This window comes from Cuculus canorus, unplaced genomic scaffold, assembly GCF_017976375.1.
Source record: "Cuculus canorus isolate bCucCan1 unplaced genomic scaffold, bCucCan1.pri scaffold_93_arrow_ctg1, whole genome shotgun sequence".
In the NCBI taxonomy this organism is placed as follows: domain Eukaryota; kingdom Metazoa; phylum Chordata; class Aves; order Cuculiformes; family Cuculidae; genus Cuculus; species Cuculus canorus.
The window spans coordinates 125,061-148,161 of NW_026527857.1; the positions used below are offsets into that span (position 1 = coordinate 125,061).

The following is a 23,101-nucleotide window of genomic DNA, read 5'->3' on the forward strand; positions in this document are numbered from 1 at the left end:
CTGGCCATGCTGCTTTGGATGCAGCCCAGGACACGGTTGGTCTTCAGGCTGTGAGTGCACATTGCCGGCTCATTTCGAGCTTCTCATCAATGGGCACCCCAAGTCCTTCCCCTCAGGGCTGCCCCACTCTGGCTGTAATGATACCACAGGAGACCATGTCTAAGCCCTTTCAAAAGTCCATGTGCAATACATGCCCTTCTTTTCCTGCCCATTTTGTATCAGCCACAGCTTTCTTGTCCGTCAGGGGTCTGGAAACGGCTGCAGGATGTGTGCCCCCCACTCCCCAGGGTTTGGGGTAGGCTGAACTGTCTGTAGTTCTCCCAGTCCTGGTTCTTGATTTTCCTGAAGATGGGTGTGACATCTGCCTTTTTCAAGGACCCCAGAACTGCCCGGATTGCTCTGGCACCTTTGAGAGCACATTCAAGCATCACAGGACCCTCAAAGAGAAAAGCCCTTTCTGTTCCCCTGGCACAATCAAGCTGATGGACCAGGCTGCTGAGGAACAGTCCAGATGCCAGACTACTCCTTCAGTTCAGCCAAGGCCAAGGAGGAAGAGTAGGAAAGGAAAATGGGACGGGGACTGTTAGGTCCCTTTCACAAGTCCTAATAGTTTCTTAAAATCACAGAATCACAGAATCACAAGGTTGGAAAGGACCCATTGGATCATCGAGTCCAACCATTCCTAACACTCCCTAAACCATGTCCCTCAGCACTTCATCCACCCGTTCCTTAAACACCTCCAGGGAAGGCGACTCGACCACCTCCCTGGGCAGCTGTTCCAGTACCCAATGACTCTTACTGTGAAGAATTTTTTTCTGATATCCAACCTGAACCTCCCCTGACGGAGCTTCAGGCCATTCCCTCTTGTCCTGTCCCCTGTCACTTGGGAGAAGAGGCCAGCTCCCTCCTCTCCACAACCTCCTTTCAGGTAGTTGTAGAGAGTAATAAGGTCTCCCCTCAGCCTCCTCTTCTCCAGGCTAAACAACCCCAGCTCTCTCAGATGCTCCTCATAAGACTTGTTCTCCAGCCCCCTCACCAGCTTTGTTGCTCTTCTCTGGACACGCTCCAGAGCCTCAACATCCTTCTTGTGGTGAGGGGTCCAGAACTGAACACAGTATTCAAGGTGCGGTCTGACCAGTGCTGAGTACAGAGGGAGAATAACCCAAGAAGACCACATCCACAGCCTTTCCCCCATCCAGTAGTCGAGTGATTTTTGTCATAAAGAAGATGGGCAGAGAGCGAAGTTCACCCATCGGCTGGCGTGAGTGACCAGTGCTGGAACTGGGAATGGGAGACACCGGTGCCCTGGGGCCCCTTCCCAGTCTGTCCCTGTCACTGAGGGCACTGAGCGGCCTCCTCTCTCCTGCACCTGCAGGGTTGGGCTCTGCCCCTCACACCCACTGCAGTGTGTCCTCTCCCTGCATGGTCACACAGCTCAGCCACCATTGGTGGTGTCCTCTCCCGGGCACTTTCCAGCTCAGCACAGCCCCTCCCAGCTCTCTGTGAGCCTACTCTCCTATAATCCAACATTTCTATCACCGTTCTTTGACACAGGTCTTTTATGACCCTACTATTATTCTATGACCCAACTCTTCTATGACCCTCTTCTTCTGTGACTCCGTTCTTTTATGGCTGCTCTCTTCAGTGACCATTCTGTGACCTGACATTTCTATCTCCTAACAGTACTATGACCCAGCTCTTCTCTGATCCAAAACTTCTACGATCTGACCATACTATCACCTTTCTATACCCTTGTATGACCCAACATGGTATGACCTTGCTATGACCCACTTTCTCTGACACTACTCTTCAATGACCTCATTTTTCTGTTACTCTTCTATGACAGGACACTTTTGACCCTGCCCTTCTGTCAGCCAACTCTTCTATCCTACAGGGTACAATTCTGTATCCTGAGTCTTCTTCAGTCCCTCTCTGATGCGACTCTTCACAGATGCAACAATTCTATGACTCTTCTGTGACACCTATGCATCTTTGACCTGACCCTTCCATGACCCAACTCTTCCAATACCCTTCAATGACTCAGCTCCTTTATAATCTGACCCTTCTATGACCCCACTCTCATATGACTCTTCTCTGAACTTTCTGTGACTTTACTCTAGAAGACCTAACACTTCTATGACTCTTCTATGACCTCACACTTCTGGGAGATTCAGTGATCACCCCCATATAGGGAACAAACGTTCTCTGACCTGACTGCTCTCCGACCCTTCAATAACCCAAGCCTCATATGGCCTGACTCAACTGTGACCTTTCTATGACACAATTCCTCTATAATATGGCTCTTCTACAACCTTTCCCTAAAGAACCCCATGGGCTGGAGATGGGCCAGGACTCTAGCAAAAAGATCTAACTGGTCTGGACAAGAAAGTGGACATTCCCAGGTATCACAGAAGGCATGGCTGACCAACAGATGTGTTCACGGAGCCGGTAATTGTCGAAAGCCTTTGTTTTAATCGTGGCTTCGGTGCCTGGTTGATGTCTAAACTCTGTGGATGCTGACATGGACTGAGCAGCCTGGGCTGACCTCAGACAAGGCCCTGCTTGGAGCTGGGCTTTGGACTAGAGGTCACCTGAGCTCTCTTATTCACTAAGAGATCTTGAGAGACGTCAAAAAGGAGAGGAATGTCTATGAGCTTTGGAAGAAGGGATAGGCGTCTTGGGTGGACTGCAGGGAGGAAGTGAGATCGTGCAGGGAAAAAATCAGGAGGGCTAAAGCCCAACTGGATATCAAACTGGCTAAGTCTGTGAAAGAGAATAGAAAATCTTTCTACAAATACATCAACAAGAAAAGGAGGACTGAGGAGAATATTCAGTCCCTCTTGGATGCAGAAGGAACAACAGTGACAAGGGATGAGGATAAGGCTGAGGTACTTAGTGCCTTCTTTCCCTTGTTTAATAGTAAGGAAAGTTGTTCCCCCTGTGTACAAACACAGGAGTTAGAGGAGCAGAATGAGGCCCCCATGATCCAAGAGGAGGTGGTTAGAGACTTGCTTGCCCAGCTAGACTCCCACAAGTCTATGGGGCCAGATGGGATCCACCCAAGAGTATTGAAGGAGCTGGTGGATGTCCTTTCCAAACCCCTTTCCATCATCTTCCAGCGGTCCTGGCTGACTGGGGAAGTTCCACTGGACTGGAGGCTGGCTGATGTTGTGCCCATCTACAAGAAGGGTTGCAGGGAGGATCTGGGGAACTCCAGGCCTGTCAGTCTGACCTCAGTGCCAGGGAAAGTCACGGAACAGGTGATCTTGAGTGCTATCATGAAGCACATGCAAGAGAACAGGGTGATCAGGCCCAGTCAACACAGGTTCACGAAAGGCAGATCTTGCCAAACTGACCTGATCGCCTTCTATGACAAAGTGACTCGAATACTGGATGGGGGAAAGGCTGTGGGTGTAGTCTTCTTGGACTTCAGGAAAGCCTTTGACACAGTTTCTCACAGCATTCTGCTTCAGAAACTGTCAGCCTCTGGCCTGGACAGGCGCACGCTCTCCTGGGTTGAAAACTGGTTGGATGGCCCAGAGAGTGGTGGTCAATGGAGTTAACTCCAGCTGGAGGCCAGTTACAGGTGGGGTTCCTCAGGGCTCGGTACTGGGTCCAGCCCTGTTCAATGTCTTTATCAATGACCTGGATGAAGGCATTGAGTGCACCCTCAGCAAGTTTGAAGAGGACACTAAGCTGGGTGGAAGTGTGGATCTGCTGGAGGGTAGGGAGGCTCTGCAGAGGGATCTGAACAGGCTGGACTGCTGGGCTGAGGCCAATGGCATGAGGTTCAACAAGGCCAAATGCCGGGTCCTGCACTTGGGGCACAACAACCCTATGCAGTGCTACAGACTGGGGGAAGAGTGGCTGGAGAGCTGTACAGAGGAGAAGGACCTGGGGGTAATGGTTGACAGCCGACTGAACATGAGCCAGCAGTGTGCCCAGGGGGCCAAGAAGGCCAATGGCATCTTGGCTTGGATCATAAACGGTGTGACCAGCAGGTCCAGGCAGGTTATTCTCCCTCTGTACTCGGCACTGGTGAGACCACACCTTGAGTACTGTGTTCAGTTCTGGACCCCTCACCACAAGAAGGATGTTGAGGCTCTGGAGCGTGTCCAGAGAAGAGCAACGAAGCTGGTGAGGGGGCTGGAGAACAAGTCTTAGGAGGAGCATCTGAGAGAGCTGGGGTTGTTTAGCCTGGAGAAGAGGAGGCTGAGGGGAGACCTTATTACTCTCTACAACTACCTGAAAGGAGGTTGTGGAGAGGAGGGAGCTGGCCTCTTCTCCCAAGTGACAGGGGACAGGACAAGGGGGAATCGCCAGGGGAGGTTCAGGCTGGATATGAGAAAAAAATTCTTCACGGAAAGAGTCATCGGGCACTGGAACAGCTGCCCAGGGAGGTGTTCGAGTCACCTTCCCTGGAGGTGTTTAAGGAAAGGGTGGAAAAAGTGCATAGGGACATGGTTTAAGGGAGTGTTAGGAATGGTTGGACTCGATGATCCGGTGGGTCCTTTCCAATCTGCTGATTCTATGATTCTATGAAAGGACATCATAATAACTAAAAAATCCCACCAGCAACAAAATATAGAGAAGCCAGTCTGTATGTGCTATGAATTAAATGAAAACGGCTATGCAGTACATGATGAGCAATTTATTGCTTCAGACACTCATGCAATATCAATTTCAACACTGCATCCTTGAGGTCCTTGTTCCTCAAGCTGTAAATGAGGGGGTTCAATGCTGGAGGCACAACTGAGTACAGAACTGACACCACAATGTCCAGGGATGGAGAGGAGATGGAGGGGGGCTTCAGGTAGGCAAACCCTGCAGTGCTGAGAAATAGGGAGACCACGGCCAGGTGAGGGAGGCACGTGGAAAAGGCTTTGTGCTGTCCCTGAACAGAGGGGATCCTCAGTACAGCCCTGAAGATCTGCACGTAGGACACCACAATGAAAACAAAAAAACCAAAAAATAAACAGGCACTAACATCAAGAAGCCCAGCCTCCCTGAGGTCGGAGTGTGAGCAGGAGAGCTTGAGGATCTGAGGGATTTCACAGAAGAACTGTTCCACAGCATTGCCCTGGCAGAGGGGCAGGGAAAATGTATTGGCCGTGTGCAGCAGAGCATAGAGAAACCCAGCGCCCCAGGCAGCTGCTGCCATGTGGACACAAGCTCTGCTGCCCAGGAGGGTCCCGTAGTGCAGGGGTTTGCAGATGGCAACGTAGCGGTCGTAGGACATGACCGTGAGAAGAGAGTATTCTGCACCAAATAAGAACAACACAAAGAAGACCTGAGCAACACATCCCACGTAGGAGATGGCCCTCGTGTTCCATAAGGAATTTGCCATGGATTTGGGAACAGTCGTGGAGATGGAACCCAGGTCAAGAAGAGAGAGGTTGAGGAGGAAGAAGTACATGGGGGTGTGGAGGTGGTGGTCACAGGCGATGGTGGTGATGATGAGGCCGTTGCCCAGGAGGGCAGCCAGGTAGGTGCCCAGGAAGAGCCAGAAGTGCAAGAGCTGCAGCTCCCGTGTGTCTGCGAATGCCAGGAGGAGGAACTGGGTGATGGAGCTTCTGTTGGACATCTGCTTCATCTGGCCGAGAGGCACTGTTATAGGAGGAAAAGACAGTGACAATTTAAATGAGACTTCTCTGAGCCAAATCAAAGCCATTTCTCCTTCCCCTCCCCTGCTGTTCACACACTGTCCCTTTTCCTCCAGCCCTTCCTTCAGCTCCGTGCCTGCAGCCCTGCTCGGTGCCGGCTGAATGTGCCGGGAGGAGTAGAGCCTCTGCCCTCTGGCTGCCAGGAGTCAGCCCTGCTCTGCAGCAGGGGGTGATGGGGACGGTGGGGACAGGGGACACTGCTGGGGTTCAGCTTTGTCCTGGGGAACTGCTCCTGGTGCAGAAGGGGCTGTCAGCATCTGCACTGCCAGGGATGAGGAGCTGAGATGGAAGAAGGCAGTCTGAGAGGTCTGGGATTTTACAGCTCCTTCTGCCACCCTGGGCAGTGTTCTTGGATGTCAGAACCCCTCAGCATTTCTGCTGCACTCAAAGACAACAGAGGGAGTCCTGCGAGGCGAGAACACTGCCTGCAGCTCAGTGCAGAAGGTAGGGAGCTGCTCTGTCCTTCACTCTTGTTCCCTGCTGCCCTGGGCTTGCACCTTTCAAAGACAGAGTAATCACACTTTCATATTCACCTTCAAAGCCACCAGGATCTGCTGAAAGCAGACAAACCCACTGCCAAGCACTGAGTGCCCAACCCTTTCTCGAGGTCTCAGCATTCCACTTTCAGCCCAGGACACACACAGCTCATTTCACAAACCCAACAGCATTTCCTTGGCTGGAGCATCTCTGTGCTTTTCCACAGAGATTCAGGGAACACAAAGATGCCATAAGACAGGTTTGCATCCTGGAGAGCTGCTCAGTGCTTGGGAGGAATCCTCAAGGAAAGCCAAGTGTCTTAATGATGATATCTCATTAGTGAGGTGTGATAATTCGTCAGGTATGCACTGCTCACAGCCCCAGAGAAGATCAGTGCCTGACTCTGAAAGTCCCATCCCCAGAGAGCCTGGCAGGGAGAATAAGAGAAAAATAGCAAGAGCAGAGGCAAGGGGAGAAACAGGAGAAAGAGTTTGAGTGTCTGGCTGCGAGAGGCCAGGGCAGAGGCAGCCGGGCACACAGACAGTGTTCCCCTTCCCCAGCTGTGCTCACCCCCTCCCAGACACCAACCTTGCCGGGCAGTTGCTCTCAGCCCCTGTGCTCTGGAGAGGGCACTGGAGCTGTGGCTGCAGAGGAGGGGGTTCAGCCCTGGAGCCCAGAGCCCTGAGGGCAGAGGCTTTGCTGGGTGGGAGAGGAGGCCAGGGGGCTTGCTCAGAGGAAGGGGCTGCCCTGCAGGGGAGCACACAGAGATCTCTGAATTCTCCCTCCCACAATATCTCTGTATTAATTCTCCTCTCATTCCGTGATCCAATGCCTTCTGATGGAGATTTTCCTCCCGGGAGGTGCTTCCCTGTCCCATACCTTCACCCCGTCAGTGCTCACAGACCCCATCTGACCCTCTCTGCTCTCCCCCAGCCCTACACAAACCTGCCTGTTTGCCGGGTAAAGCTGGGCACAGGGTCTTGTTTATAAGCAGAAAAGGACAGCACAGACTGAGCCTGGTGGGTCCAGCAGAGGTGATGCTGGTGGTGTCCGTGGGCAGAGGAGCAGCTGGAGACACTTTAGGAGGCTCCTATCAGACCTACTGACCCCTCAAGGACACAGCTCAGGAGTCTCACTGATTTGTTCAATCATGACAGCCTTTTTTTCTATTTTTCCACTGAAATTCCCCAAGGGCAGGAAAGTGAAAAGCGAAACTCAGTGAAGTTCCTTATCTTTAATGTAATCTCTGCCCTGATCTTCCCTTTAAAATGTCCTCTTAGAAATATCCTGAAGGCATTTGGAGCTGTGAGCAGCCCTGACTCACACAGCACCTCCTGAAAGCAGAAAGACCCTCTTCTGACAGGAGGTGCTTCTTCCCCCCATACCTTCTCTCTGCCCCTCCATGGGGAACTGTCTGATCCAAAAAAACTCTATTTTTTCTCTGCTGGAGAAACAGCAAGAGCCCTCCTGACAGATCCCACAGGCTGTGGCTGTGTTGGCTTTAGGAGATCCCTCCAGGAACAGCACCTGCATTGTCCTGCACCCAGAGACTCACCTTGAGAAGGACTGTGAAGATCTTCCTCCAAATGAAGCCTCCTCTTTCCTCCCACCCCACCCTGCCTTTCCCCTCTCTGTGCCTCCCTCCTCTGCCCTCGCTGCCTGCAGGCAGTGCCCTCAGCCCTGCTGGGCTTTGCAGAGGAGCTGCTCCTGCCCAGAGATGGCTCTTTGTAGCGCTGCCCACTTGCCACCAGCTCCCTCCGTGCCAGGAGCCCAGCCCAGCTCAGCAGCAGAGGAGCAGCCCACGGCATTTTAATGACACTCTGGTGGTTTTGATGCTGAGTCCATGAACCACAGCCCCTTCGAGGAAGTTGAATAAACCTCTCAAGAAGTCAAAGTCAAAGTCCAATTCAAACCCCAAAGTTTCTTGCAGTGTTAATGGGTCCCACCGAGGGCACTGCTGAGAAAGCATCTCCAGTGTCCTGTTAGAGCAGAGAAATGGAGGCAGTGAAAACAGGTTAGGAAAAGGCAAGTCCTGGAGTAATGAATAAATGAATAGATATAGATATAGAGTAATAGAGAGATAATAAATTAATAATAAATAAATTGTAATCCTTTTCCAAACCAATGAGCAGGTGTGCTTACGCCAGGCTCAGCCAAAGCACTCTTCAAAACACAAGGACTGCAAACAATAAACACCCGTCCCCAGGTACACGACATAGAAAGGTAAAGTCCTGTTTGCTGTGGGTTTTCTCTGTTGCAGAGGCACAGAACTGCTCTGCAGCTTGTGCTGGCACTGGAGGCAGAAGTGCGCTATCCGTCAGCCTGAAGGGAGCGCACACACACGGATAAGGACTTTGGGCCCCGAGTTCCCTAGAACTGAGTAAGGAACACATCCCAGAAACTCCCATGATACTCTGTCTTTAACTCCTTTTAATATTTAGAGGTAAGATCATTAGACCAAAACATGTGTAAAGATGAGAAAAAGGTTTCTGCTGTCACGAAGCCTCTTATTTTCAAAACTATTTCTCGGCACAAACTGTATAAGCAGTCCTATTTAGTTCGCCTCTTACAACTGTTCCTGCACAGTGCTTTGAGGGTGGGTTCAGGGTTTTCATGGGGAAAGGGGGAAAGGAGGGAACATTTTGAATGTGTGTCCCAGAAAAAAGGAAGGAAAGCACCATACTTGGGAAAACGGCTCCAGGCAGGGATGAGAAACCCTCTTCCCAGTGCAGTCCATATTGATGGTGCCATGCTTCTGTGAGTATCACAGAGCGCTCTTATAACTCCCTACTAGTGTTTCTCATTTAATTTGCACGATAAAGGTATGATTTGTATCCTCCGCGTCATTCCACTGGTGCAAAAAGTAGAGGCCCTTACACAGTGATGTATAACCCTAAACCCGGAACAACCTGTCCAGATTGCAGAGAAAATATTCTCATCCCTTTAAAAAGCTTTCAGCCTCATCTGTGCTCCCCACAACTAAGTTGCTTGCATCCTTGAAGAGTGGCTGTTCAGAGTCCCCCAATGCTGAGGACTTTCCTCTTTAATTTAGTTTATAGGAGCTGATCTGCTATTTAATCTGGTGTGTGCTGACCTCTGGTGGCAAAAATATCCATAGGAATTACATCTATTTCACTACAGGTTAGAAATGTGAGTTTTTCTCTTACAAGGAGGTAACAGTAAACCAGCAGGACAGGGACCAGAGGCTGGCAAGAAACCCCATCCCTGGAGGTGTGCAGGGCCAGGTTGGATGGGGCCTTGGGCAGCCTGATTTAGTGGGATGTGCCTGCCTATGGCAGGGGGGTTGGAAGTAGATGATCTTTAAGGTCCCTTCCAACTCCAACTATTCTATGATTCCATGAAAACAAGGTAAAGGTGGCTCTGATGCTGAGCAAACCTGGATGTGTTTCATTAATCCAAAGGACCAAGCCCTGATCCCATTAACTGAAAGGCCAAGCCCTGACCCCCAGCCCTTAGGAAGGGACATTCTGTCCCTCACTCAGTCCTCATGGCTCTTCCTGGGGCAGTGGAATGTGGAGATGGGCAATGCCAAGGGCAGGACCGTGGAAAAACACCTCCTGAGAATGGACAAGGAGGCAATGAGGCCCCAGGGCTGGAAGGATTTGTCATCTCCTCATGGGCATCCGTGGCAGAGAGGACAACCACCACCAAAGTCATGGAAAGGCTGCTCTGGTAGGGAACTTTCAGCTTTTCCACATCCCTCTGTCCTCTCCACAACATGCTGTCCCACAGTGTTGCATCACCTGTGCCTCTTGCCCTGAGGCTGCACTCATCTCCCCGGCTGCCCCACCTTGCTGTCACCTTCCTTTGCTGATGTCTCTCTGTCCTCCCCGGCTCTTGCTTGACACACAAAGCCCTGGGCTGATCCAGACTCCTTCTGGATGACTTGTGGCACCACAGCACTGCCCTTTTCGTTCTCCTCTTGTCCAGCCTGGACCTCCCCAGCTACAAGTTTTAGCATTATTTCTTTCTCCTGCCATTTTCCACTATGCAGAAAAGCTCCACCATCTCGGAAACCACCCTTGAAGCACTCTCAGGCGAATCCTACGGTGTCTGCAGCCTCCACACCAATGAGCCCAGAGGCCACTGGTCATACGCTTGAGGTCTCCAAACCCCATCCTGGGAGGCCTCTGGGCACTCTCCGGGGTGTTTGCAGGTGAAATCATAGTGGTCAGAGGCCAAGAAAGACTTTTTCCCAAAGCCTGTGGTGGCAGGACGAGGGGCAATGGCTTTGAACTGGAAGAGGGGAGATTTAGATTGGATGTAAGGAAGAAATATTTTACAGTATGGGTTTCAAGGAATCGGAACAGGTACCCAGAGAAGTTGTGGGTGTCCCATCTCTGGAAGTGTCCAAGGTCAGGAACTTTGAGCTAAAATGAGAAAACTGATTCAGTTCTAGCTCAGACCGGAACAAACCAGTATGGACTAAGAGATGGAGATTGCCCAGGGCCTGGCCGGGATGGGGTTCATTTTCTTGCTCGTAGCCTGTGTGGGGCTGTGCTCTGCGCAGGGCGCTGATAACACACTGGTACTGCAGCTCCTGCTGCTCCGTGCGGGCAGAGAGGCAAAGGCCTTCTCTGTTTCTGCCCCAGAGAGAGGAGGCTTGGGGTGGGAAGAGACTGGGAAGGGGGAAAATCAGGACGGGTGGCTCAAACGGACCAAAGAGCAATCGCACGCCTTGTAGAACCTTGTTCAGCACTAAAACTGGGAGGGGAGCTTCTCCAAAGCAGCCATTGCTTGGACACTGGCTGGACATCACTCTGCTGCTGGGACTGACTGCTTCTCCATCCCTGGTTTCCTTTTTGCTTCCCTCCATTTAGGAAACTCTCTTTATCTTCACCCACGAGTTTTGTTTTCTCGCTTTTGCCCTGGCGATGGTCTCCCCCATCCTGCTGGGGGAGGGAGGAGGGGATTATGTAAGGGTTTTGCTGCGAGGGGGTCACCCCAAAAGACAATCACACAGCAAAGGGGTCGGTGCGTGCTTGTGAGGTCACCACTGCCCGAGTAGCCGATGGGCCAAGAGGAGACTCGTGGCATTTGTAGGAGCTTGTGAGGTCACTTGTTCACTCGTACCTGATAAGCGGGGAGAGAGCAAAAGGTTGGATACATGGTGGTCAGGTCACTGATTCCCACGGAACCAACAGGCCTGGGGAAGGACAGAAGCTTGTGTAGGTGTTGGTGAGGTCATTAGTGTCTGATTCCTCCACAGGCCAGGAGAAGGCCCATGGGTTGTGCAGGTTCTTATGAGGTCACTCCCCCCTGAGGAGCTGATAGGTCAGGAGAAGGCCTGTAGATGGTGCAGGTGCTTGTGAGGTCACCGGTGCCTGAGCAGGTGATAGGCCAGGAGGTGGCACATGGCCTGTGAAGCTCCTTTGGGTGTCAGTGGTATCTGAACATCCGATAGACCAGGAGCAGACATGGCAGTTGTAGATGCCAGGAGGTCACCTGTGGGTGAGTGGTGGGTGGGCCAGGAGAAGGCACATGGCTATGTACAAGCTTGGGATTGCACTGGTGCTGGAGCAGCTTTTGGGAAAAGAGCAGGCACACGGCTTGTGTGGGGCTCCTGATGACATCACAATAATGCTTAAACATGACTGAATATGGCTTTTTGGAGGAACCATCATCAGCAGAACCCATGCACAGCACACAGGAGTGAGCATCTGACTCATGAGCTCAAAGCAGCAGCAGGAGGGTGTGAGGTCACCATCAGTGTCACCCTGTGGGAGTCCACAGCTGTCTGAGGAATCAGAGAAAATGGATATTGACATCAACAGACAACTGTGTTCCCATAACGAGGCTGGAAAGTCCCGAAGAAGAATCTTGGAAGCGAAACAAGTAACATCTAATTGAAAGTTGGCAAGAAAAATAGTAGATACAGGTAGCGCATGGACAGCGTTGTTCAACGAATCATAGTAAAGCTTTAGGCACGTGGACAGAGCGGTTGAGCTGTATATCACCCAAACCTCAATTAACACCATTTCAAAAATTGTATTGGAGAAAATTGGCCTTCAAATCGCACCTGAAAAAATCCAAATCTGGAAATACTGTGAGTGGAAAATTTTAGGTGCCACAATTGAACCTCAGCAAAATTGCAAACAGCAGTTAAAACTTTAAACGATTTGCAAAAGCTACGAGGAACAATCATTTCGGTTAAACCTTATTTGGGTATTACTAATAAATCCATTATTTGATCTTCTTAAGGCAGACATGGCTTTAACAACACCTCGTACTCTTACGAGTGAAGCACAACAAACTTTGGACAAAATTGAAAAAGCCATTACTCAGAGAAAAGCCCAGAGACGACTCGATGGTCATCCAATGTGTTTGTTTGGTGTTGTTACTCTGTCAGGCATTTGGTCTGATAGCATAATGGGTACCTGTGCTTTCAGATCTTGTGATATTAGAGTGGATATTTTATCAACCTAAGGAAACCATATTTATTCCAATTCAGATAATTGCAGGTATCATCATTAAAGGCAGAAAAAGAATAGTACAAATAACTGGAAATGAGCCATTAACATTTTTTCTCTATTACAATAGAATATTTAGACTGGTGTTTAGATAACAGTTTTTCATTACAGATTACCCTTGAAGGCTGTGATGATTGCAAACAGAAAAGGAGGAGATATGGGAGAAAGCGTGTACGGATTTGAACTCGATGAGAAAAGACTGTGCCCCTGAATCAGCGCGAGCATAAAGGATTCCTTTGTCGTGTGTGCACCAACACAGGCGGCCGATGCCTTGGTGTGCCCATGATATCAGTAGCAAACGCAGAGCAAGCGGCCGCTGTTCTGAAGGTTGCTAACTGGCTTAAAAGACCTTGGAATCACTAACAGCGCTTGTGGGAATGTAGGAGCTTGTGGCAAAGAGAAATAAGAAGAAAAGGGGTACATCTCCAGCACAGTCATTGCTCTTTATCTCCGTAGTTATGGAAACTCCAGTGGTGGAATTTTATTGGGGTAGCTGTTGACGTAGCTGTTAACGGGGCAGACAGGGATGTTTGTCGGATCATTCGGAAACAATATATAAAAGCATTCAGCTTCTAAAAGAAGGGGTGAAAAGGTTACAAGTAGATGATGGATCAGATTGGTTGAATAGCTTGTTTAAAGGATGGGGACTGTCAGGGTGATTGTTATCATTGATAAAAACAGGGTTGTTGACTCTGGTTACTGTTGTAATTGTGTTATTAATGTTGCCTTCTCTGATCAGTTTGTTGCAAAGGGCCCTGCAAGGGACTGTCGGGAAAATTTTTGTAGCACAAATACAAAAAGGGGGAATTGTGGGAGTCCACAGCTGGTGTGAGGACTCAGAGAAAATGGATATTGACCTTGAATAGATACACGTGTTCCCATAACGAGGCTGGAAAGTCCGGAAGAAGAATCTTGGAAGTGAAACAAGTAACATCTATTGGAAAGTTGGCAAGAAAAATAGTAGATACAGGTAGCAAATGGACAGTGTTGTTCAACGAATCATAGTAAAGCTTTAGGCACGTGGACAGAGCGGTTGAGCAAATCACTTTAACAGCTTTAGTATATGAACACAGCCTGATAGATAACAAAAAATATAAAGAGGCCAGTAAAACAATAAGGTTTGGCTTTTGCTCACAAACTTTTGAATGTCGTGTCCATCCCAACAACGACACGTATCTTTCCATATTTGGTTTCTACCGGTATATTCCCTACCTGCATTTCCTTCTCTCTGCTCTTGGGGCTTGATTGTCAACACCTTTCTTGTCCTTCAAGGGCCTGGAAATGCCTGTGGGACGTTTGCCACCCACATCTGCCTTTTCCAAGGACCCCAGAACTGCTCTGATTGCTCTGGCACCTTTGAGAGCACATTCAAGGGTCACAGGCAAGGGTGATGCAGCAGGCAGAAACATTTGCACTGAGCCTGTCCAAGGCAGGTGAGATGAATCTCCCTGGACCGGTAGGGTTTTTCCTGGAGGCACACACAGAAATGCCAGGGTTCTGTCAGGAGTCCATGTCTGAGCTGGCCTCGTGGACTCCTTATGTACCCAAAGATGTTCACCCAGTTTTCCCTTTTTACACACAAAGGCAATAGTCACAGGGTTTCTCTGGACTCCCAGAGAATCAGACGCATCTCAGACCTGTGGTGTATCCCACCACTCTGTACTTGTCTGAGATGCCTCATGTCATGAGGAATGGACACAGGGACCTCAGTTCAAGAAAGCACATCCCAGTACTGCATTCAGGCACTCACTCTTGGGATGTTGACCTCAACATGATGTGACCTTGAGAAACTTTCTGTCCCACAGACCTTCATGAAACCCAAGGAAGGGCTGTTTGTGTTCTCTTGGGTTCATCTCACCTCATGATTGTGATGTACATCCTCACATCTCCTCTGAACAGTGTGAACTTTGACTCTGACCTCCTCATTCCGTGTCCTTCCAGGGAGCGACAAAGAATGTCTCCAAGCTGGAGTGAGAGGGAAGTGCTGGGAATGGTGCTTTTGAGGGGCTACTTCAGGATGATTGTCCTGGGGCAGGTTCTGTGGGTGCTCCAGTGCACGTGGGCACAGACCAGACCCTTCCCTGCTGATGCTGAAGATCTCCCAGAGGAGGCATGTCTGTAGAAGAAAACAATATTCTTCCGAATCCATTACACCCACAGCGTCTGCCTTTACACTGGTGTTTTCACCTCTGTCTCAGGTTCTTGGACATACCCTTGGGGGAATCCCTGAAAGAAGCCCTAAGCCTTCAGGCTCTGCCCTGAGGAGATCCCCTTTGCTCTATGGAAAGGCTGTTGTGGAGGCAGCTCTGTCCCACAAGTGCCCACTGCCTGTCCCTGCCTGCGGGCACAGCACTGCCACGCAGCACCGCTGTGACCAAGCTCAGAGCCCTCAGGCCTTCCAGCAAGGCAAGGGGTGAGGAGGAGAGTGTGGAAGGGGAGAGAGAACAGCTCTGGGAGATCAAGCGCTGGTGCCTGGCAGGGCTGCCGTGCTGGGACTCTTTTCCCCTCCACCCATGACCACAGGAACTGTCTCAAGAGCTCCAAAATAGACTTGGAGGGAAGAGATCAGGAAAGAAAAGTCATTGAATATCCCTTTATTTTGTTGAAACACACAGAGAGCACAGCTCCTCATTTACACAAACAATCAGTAAGAAAAGAAAAGAGAAGAAGACAGTGAATTAAAAAAAAAAACAACAGAATGAAAAGAATCGAAAAACTATCAACAAATATAGAAGCTGGCCTGAGCCTGCCATGAGTTACAGGATAACTGCTATGCAGAAGGTGATAAGCAGTTCATTGCTTTGGAGGATCACCCAGTTTTCAGTTTCCACACTGCATCCTTGAGCTGCTGGTTCCTCAAGCTGTAGATGAGGGGATTCAGTGCTGGAGGCACCACTGAGTACAGAACTGACACCACAAGGTCCAAGGGCGGAGAGGAGATGGAGGGGGGCTTCAGGTAGGCAAATGCTGCAGTGCTGACAAAGAGGGAGACCACGGCCAGGTGAGGGAGGCACGTGGAAAAGGCTTTGTGCCGTCCCTGCTCAGAGGGGATCCTCAGCACTGCCCTGAAGATCTGCACATAGGACACCACAATGAAAACAAAACAGCCAAAAAATAAACAGGCACTAACATCAAGAAGCCCAACCTCCCTGAGGTCAGAGTGTGAGCAGGAGAGCTTGAGGATCTGAGGGATTTCACAGAAGAACTGTTCCACAGCATTGCCCTGGCAGAGGGGCAGGGAAAATGTATTGGCCGTGTGCAGCAGAGCATTGAGAAACCCAGCGCCCCAGGCAGCTGCTGCCATGTGGACACAAGCTCTGCTGCCCAGGAGGGTCCCGTAGTGCAGGGGTTTGCAGATGGCAACGTAGCGGTCGTAGGACATGATGGTGAGAAGAGAATACTCTGCTGAAATGAAAAAGGCAAACAGAAAGACTTGAGAAACACATCCTGAGTAGGAGATGGTCCTGTTATCCCAGAGGGAATTGGCCATGGATTTGGGGACAGTGGTGGAGATGGATCCCAGGTCAAGAACAGAGAGGTTGAGGAGGAAGAAGTACATGGGGGTGTGGAGGTGGTGGTCACAGGCAATGGTGGTGATGATGAGGCCGTTGCCCAGGAGGGCAGCCAGGTAGATGCCCAGGAAGAGCCAGAAGTGCAAGAGCTGCAGCTCCCGTGTGTCTGCGAATGCCAGGAGGAGGAACTGGGTGATGGAGCTGCTGTTGGACATCTGCTGCCTCTGGACATGGGGCACTGTCAAAAGGCAACTGTGAAAAGTTAAGGGAGATGTCTTTGTGCAAATCAAAGCTATTTCTCATTCCCCTCTCCCTGCTGCTCACACCCTGTCCCTTCTCTCTCAGCCCGCCCTTTATCGCTGTGCCTGCAGCCCTGCTCGGTGATGTGTAAATGTGCCGGGAGGAGCAGAGCCTCTGCCCGCTGGCTGCGAGGAGTCAGCCCTGCTCTGCAGCAGGGGGACATGGGGACAGTGGGGACAGGGGACACTGCTGGGGTTCAGCTTTGTCCTGGGGAACTGCTCCTGGTGCAGAAGGGCCTGTCAGCATCTGCACCACCAGGGACGAGGAAGGCAGAGAGGGCAGAAGGCAGGCTGAGAGTTTTGGGAATTTACAGCTCCTTCTCCCACCCTGGGCAGTGCTCTCGGCTGTCAGAACTGCTCAGCATCTCTGCTGCACTCTGGGAGAAGAGAGGGAGTCCTGTGAGGTGAGAGCATTGCCTGTGGCTTAGTGCAGAGGGAGGGGAGCTGCTCTGTGCCTCGCTCTTGGTCCCACGTGCCCAACAGCATTTTCTCTCTTGCAGCATCTCTGCATTTCTCCATGAGGCTTTCAGGTAACACCTGATGGGACAGGTGTTAACTGAAAACGATGGGACAGGTTTGCATCCTGGAGGGAAGCTCAGAGCTTGGAAGGAAACCTCAAGGAGAGCCAAGTGTCCTCAGGATGGCATTTGATTAGAGGAGATTCAGCTCCTTCCCCAGCCCCACTGACTGCATTGCCCACAGCCTCACAGCTCAGAGCAAAGCTGGGACACGGGTTCCCATGGACACAACAGCAGGAAAGGAGCCACCAGGGCAGTGGGTGACTGTACAGCTGCAACTCCCATCCCCAGAGAGCCTGGCAGTGAGAATGAGAGAACAACAGCAAGAACAGAGACAAGGGGAGAAACAGGGAGAAAGAGAGTGAGGGTCTGGCTGCGAGAGGCCAGGGCAGAGGCAGCCGGGCACACAGACAGTGTTCCCCTTCCCCAGCTGTGCTCACCCCCTCCCAGACACCAACCTTGCCGGGCAGTTGCTCTCAGCCCCTGTGCTCTGGAGAGGGCACTGGAGCTGTGGCTGCAGAGGAGGGGGTTCAGCCCTGGAGCCCAGAGCCCTGAGGGCAGAGGCTTTGCTGGGTGGGAGAGGAGGCCAGGGGGCTTGCTCAGAGGAAGGGGCTGCCCTGCAGGGGAGCACACAGAGCTGTCTCAATTCTCCCTCCCACAACATCTCTGTATTAATTCTCCTCTCATTCCGTGATCCAATGCCTTCTGATGGAGATTTTCCTCCTGGGAGGTGTTTCCCTGTCCCATGCCTTCTCCCTGTCAGTGCTCACAGACCCCATCTGACCCTCTCTGCTCTCCCCCAGCCCTACACAATCCTGCCTGTTTGCCGGGTAAAGCTGGGCACAGGGTCTTGTTTATAAGCAGAAAAGGACAGCACAGACTGAGCCTGGTGGGTCCAGCAGAGGTGATGCTGGTGGTGTCCATGAGCAGAGGAGCAGCTGGAGACACTTTAGGAGGCTCCTATCAGACCTACTGACCCCTCAAGGACACAGCTCAGGAGTCTCACTGATTTCTTCAATCATGACAGCCTTTTCTTCTATTTTTCCACTGAAATTCCCCAAGGGCAGGAAAGTGAAAAGGCAAACTCAGGAGAGTTCCTTATCTTTAATGTAATCTTTGCCCTGATCTTCCCTTTAGAATGTCCTCTTAGAAATATCCTGAAGGCATTTGGAGCTGTGAGCAGCCCTGACTCACACAGCACCTCCTGAAAGCAGAAAGACCCTCTCCTGCCAGGAGGTGCTTCTTCCTCCCATACCTTCTCTCTGTCCCTCCATGGGGAACTCCCCGGGCAGGCTGAGCACTGACTCTGTTTTTTTCTCTGCTGGAGAAACAGCAAGAGCCCTCCTGACAGATCCCACAGGCTGTGGCTGTGTTGGCTTTAGGAGATCCCTCCAGGAACAGCACCTGCATTGTCCTGCACCCAGAGACTCACCTGGAGAAGGGCTGTGAAGATCTTTCTCCAAATGAAGCCTCCTCTTTCCTCCCACCCCACCCTGCCTTTCCCCTCTCTGTGCCTCCCTCCTCTCCCCTCGCTGCCTGCAGGCAGTGCCCTCAGCCCTGCTGGGCTTTGCAGAGGAGCTGCTCCTGCCCAGAGATGGCTCTTTGTAGCGCTGCCCACTTGCCACCAGCTCCCTCCGTGCCAGGAGCCCAGCCCAGCTCAGCAGCAGAGGAGCAGCCCAAGGCAGCCCTTTCTCTGCCCCCTCGGGGCTCCCTCCAGGTGTCCCTGGGGCTCCAGGGAACCTGCTGAGAAACAGCCTGAAGCCATCCCTGATGTTCCCTCTCTCAGCTGGAAGAGACACTTCTGTCCTGCAGTGTCATTGCTCCTGTTAGAAAAACAGCTGGCCATGAAAATCAATGTTATTGTCCCATCATTAGACAGGACAACAGGAAGGTGACAGGGAATGATCTCAGCTCTCCACGCCGCGAGTATCTGTTCCATTGAGTGAATTTATGCATTTCATTATAGGTCTTTAGCCCTGGAGTCTGAAAGACACTCAGCTCTCTTCTGTCCCAGCCATGTCTTTCTGCTAAGCAAAGGCTTTGCACACATGGGGTTTGGACACTTGGTCCCAGTTTTCCTCATTGCAGGAATGAGGTTGCCTGGTGCCACAGCTGCAGGGCTTCAACCCCAGTGGGCAGCAGTGCCCTCAGCCAGGGGCACAGGCAGGAGGAGATGGAGCTGTTCCTGTGGGAGACAGAGCTGGGACATGGTCACAGAGCTCAGCACAGAGAGTCTTCAAGGACAGCATCCTCCATGCTCAGCATGGGTCCAGACCGAGATTCAGTCTCAACTTGAAAGGCCATTCAATGGCCCCATGATGAGTGTTTGCTGCTTCAGACCTGTGTGGGCACTGATGAATTCAGGCAGAGCAGGTGTAGAGAGATCTGAGATCCCCTGTCTTCCTCTTTGTCCCTGTCTTCCTCAGCAAGTTCTCCCAGGCCACTGTGACTCAGGACGGGACTCTGGAGGAGATGGACCAGGGGTGGGTGGGAACAAGTCAGGGATCACTTGAGCAAACACAATTCCTTCCCAGTCCTGTGGGACAGGAGAGGAGATTATCCCAGGGAGCTGAGTGAGCAGGACGATGTCCCAGTGAGGCCATTCTCCATCATTTTCACAAGGCCATGGAGACTCCCTGACCACTGGCACTTCTTCCACTTTGCATGTCCTTTTCAGAAATGGCCAATGGATGAGCAGGGGAGCTAAAGGCTGTGCCCCAGACATTTTCCCCTCAGATTCTATTTCTGGATATCTGAAAGAGAAGGGGACTGGATTCCCTTTGGGCAGATTGTGTCTCACCATCCTTCTATTACCAAACTCCTCTATGACCTGAATGATTTGGGACTCAACTCTTCTATGACCCAATACTTCTATGACCTAACTCTTCTAAGACTTTTCTGTGACCCGATCCTTCCTTCTCCTGACTAAACTCTCATGCTTCTATGACTTGACTCTTCCATGACCCACATATTTTATGACCCTTCTAGCACCCAAATGTTTTATGGCCTGAGACTTCTGTGACATAACACCTCTATGAACCTTTTGGGACTGAATTCTTCTATTACTCCTCTATGATCCATCTCATCTATAACCTGACTCTTCATTGACCCGTCCCTTATATGACCTGACACTTCTGTGACTCGAGCCTTCTGTGACCTTCTATGACTTGACCATGCTCTGAGTCTTCTGTCACATGACTTTCTATGACCCAAGTCTTCTTTCACTCTTCTGTGACGCAAATGCCCTGACGCCTCTATGACCCAACCCTTCTAACCCGACCCTTCATAACCCAACTGTTCTATGAACCAATCCTACTCTTAAGTGACCCTTCTATGATCTGACTCCTGCATGATATTATTCTTATATGAGCCACCAGCTGTGTTTTTAGGACTTCTATCACCCCGAATTCTATGACCCTTCTATGACCTAGACAATTCAAGGACACACCCCTTCTACAACCCTACTCTTCAATGAGCCTTCAATCACCCATCTCTTCTATGAACCAACTCTTCTACCACCCCACTCTTCTATGGACTCCTCTATGACAAGGCTCTTCTAAAACCCGAGCCTTCTATGGCTCAAGCCTTCTATGACCCAATTCTTCTATGATCCTTCTACAGCTTGCTATGACCTGGCTCCTCTAGGACCAGAACAATCTATGACCCAATCATTTTATGACCTAACACCTCTATAATCTGACTCTTTGATGACCCTTCTATGACCAAACTCTTCTATTATCCAAATCAACTCTCATTTTTCTGTGACTCAACTCTTCTATTACGAGAAAATTCTGTGACCTGAAACTTGTAGGAACCTTCTATGACTGAACTCTTCTATTGCTCCTCTAAGACCTGACACATCTATAACTCAACTCTTCTGTGACCTGCCTCTCATATAATCAGGCCCCTCCTCGACTCGAGCCTTCTATGACACAATACGTCATTCCATGACCTGACTTTGGTCTGACTGTTCTATGATGTGACTTTCTATGCCTCCACTCTTCTATGACTCTTCTATGACCTGACACTTATATGAACCTTCTGTGACCTGATTCTTTTATTACCTGATGGTTCCAAGACTCTTCTCTGACCCAACCCTTCTCTGAACCAAAACTTTTGTGACCGTTCTATGGACAAACCCTCCTAAAACCCCAAATAAACTCACACTTCAGTGACTCGACTCTTCCACGGCCTGAATATTCTATGAACCTTTTATGACCTTAATCATCTATGACCCAGTTCTGCTATGAGACTTCTATGACCCAACTCTTCGATAAACCTTCTATGATTGAATTCCTCTATCACTCCTCTGTGATCCAACCCTTCTATCACCTGACTTTTCTCACACAAAAGTTTTCTGCAACTCTTCTATGAATCAACACTTCTATGACCCTGACCTGCTATGACCCGACGCTTCTACAACTGCATGGATCTTGGTGTGAGAGCCTTGGCATCTCATGTAACCCTACAGGCCTGTGTTTGGAATGACATGGAATAACTGCTCCCAATTTAGTTCAGCAGTGTGAGAATGTTCATGACAGCAGCGTCATTGCAGTCAAAGCCAGATCTGCCTGCCCAGGGCCTGGGGGTCAGGCCTTGGCCTTTCTGCTTCACCAAGCAAACCCAGGCTTCTCTCAGCATCACAGCTGCCTGCACAGTGCCTTTGCCTGCCTGCAATCATGGCCTCCAATTCTCGGCTCTAACGAGTCCCTGGGGAATCTTTCTCACTAACCATCCTCACTGAGACCAATTAAGACTTCAAGGAACTCTGAGTTCTGCTTTTGACTTCTTGAGAGCTTTCTTCATTCTCCTCTCAGAAGATGAGGTTCAAGGACTCATCAGCAAATCCACCCTGGGTCTCATTAAAATACAGAAAGCCTTAACGAGCTCTTTGTCTTCCTGGAGATTTCTCCAGGTCTTCAAGCCTTGTACATCTCCTTGGAGTCATTTCCCAGTGTGGTTAAAGAGGAAGATTTCAAAGTCCACCTAAGAAAAGAATGTTTTAATTTAAGTTTGTATTACCACACTTTTCAGAATCATAGAATGGTTTGGGTTGGAAGGGACCTTAAAGCCCATCCAGTTCCAACCCCTGCCATGGGCAGGGACACCTCCCACTGGTCCAGGCTGTTCATGTCCCCATCAAACCTAGCCTTGAACACCTCCAGGCAGGGGGCATCCACAGCTTCCCTGGGCAACCTGGGCCACTGCCTCACCACCTTCCTTGTGAACAATTTTTTCCTAATGTCTAATCTAAATCTTTCCCTCTCCAATTTAAAGCCATTCCCCCTTGTCCTATCACTCCATGTCCTTGGGAAAAGTTCCTGCTCAGTTTTCTTGGTGACTACTTTCCGGTACTGGAAGGCTACTCTAAGGTCTCCCTGAAGCCTTTACTTCTCAATGCTGAGCACGTTCCAGGAGAAGATCAATGTTTCTTTGGAAAATCTCTTTTGAAAGGCATGGGATTGGTGCAGGCCTCTTGTGAGAGAGGACAAGCAAGCATCCTAGTGCCCAGGTCCACCTCCTCAGGGCACTCCTCAGCCGGCCAGGTCTCTGCTCATGAAGCTGCATGGAAGTGGTTTTGACTTGTGGGCTGAGCTACAAGTAGTCTAATAGCTGAAAGAAAAAAAGATAAAGACCATATAATCCAAACCAAATACTAATGCAAATGCCATCACTTGCCACTCTCCTCAAGCGGACTCACACTCCATCAGTCTACCACCACCTGATGCCTTTAATTATAAAAATGTCCGCTTCTTCCTTCTCCTGTCACAGTCTTTATCACTGACCGTGGCATCTATGCTATGGAATCTCATTCTGGACTACTGGAGTCATCTCTCCTTGCTGTGTCCCCCGTCAACTTCTTGCCCACCCCCAGCCCCTCCCTGGGAGGAAGCAGAGTGAGCAACTCCTAACGCTGTGCAAGGGAGACAATCACTGCCCTCACTCTTCTGGCACCAGGACGATGTCACCAGACCCAAAGAGTCTCCCATTTCAAAAGGAAAGTGGAGTAACTGGAGTGGATCTGGAGGAGGTCTGCCAGGATAGAGTTAGAGGCCCACAGCATGAGGTGTGAGGGCACACTTAGGCCTCCTGGGGACGCTCGGAGCAACCTGCTAAGTGGATTTCTACATCTTCTGCTCC

At 50.5% G+C, this 23,101-nt stretch overlaps 2 protein-coding genes across 2 annotated transcripts; both read right to left on the minus strand.

Moving 5' to 3' along the window:
- Nucleotides 1-240: 240 nt before the first annotated feature.
- Nucleotides 241-5,596, minus strand: LOC128850834 (olfactory receptor 14A16-like). The gene is made up of 2 exons (XM_054055847.1): nt 4,674-5,596; nt 241-397 (listed from the first exon to the last, which is right to left on the minus strand). The coding sequence occupies exons 1-2, from the start codon at nt 5,591-5,593 to the stop codon at nt 241-243; spliced, it is 1,077 nt and encodes a 358-aa protein (XP_053911822.1). The 5' UTR covers nt 5,594-5,596.
- Nucleotides 5,597-15,440: 9,844 nt separating this feature from the next.
- LOC128850835 (olfactory receptor 14J1-like) lies at nt 15,441-16,373 on the minus strand. Its single transcript, XM_054055848.1, has one exon. It carries the CDS (start codon nt 16,356-16,358, stop codon nt 15,441-15,443), a length of 918 nt encoding a protein of 305 aa, XP_053911823.1. The 5' UTR covers nt 16,359-16,373.
- Nucleotides 16,374-23,101: the final 6,728 nt, after the last annotated feature.

Bases quoted from the DNA above. Each gene is read 5' to 3' on its own strand.
- LOC128850834 (XM_054055847.1), bottom strand. From the start codon at position 5,593: ATGAAGCAGATGTCCAACAGAAGCTCCATCACCCAGTTCCTCCTCCTG. The intron at 398-4,673 runs GCATGAGTGTCT...AAGGTGCCAGAG, and splicing joins GCAGTGTTGAAATTGATATT to CAATCCGGGCAGTTCTGGGG.
- LOC128850835 (XM_054055848.1), bottom strand. From the start codon at position 16,358: ATGTCCAACAGCAGCTCCATCACCCAGTTCCTCCTCCTGGCATTCGCA.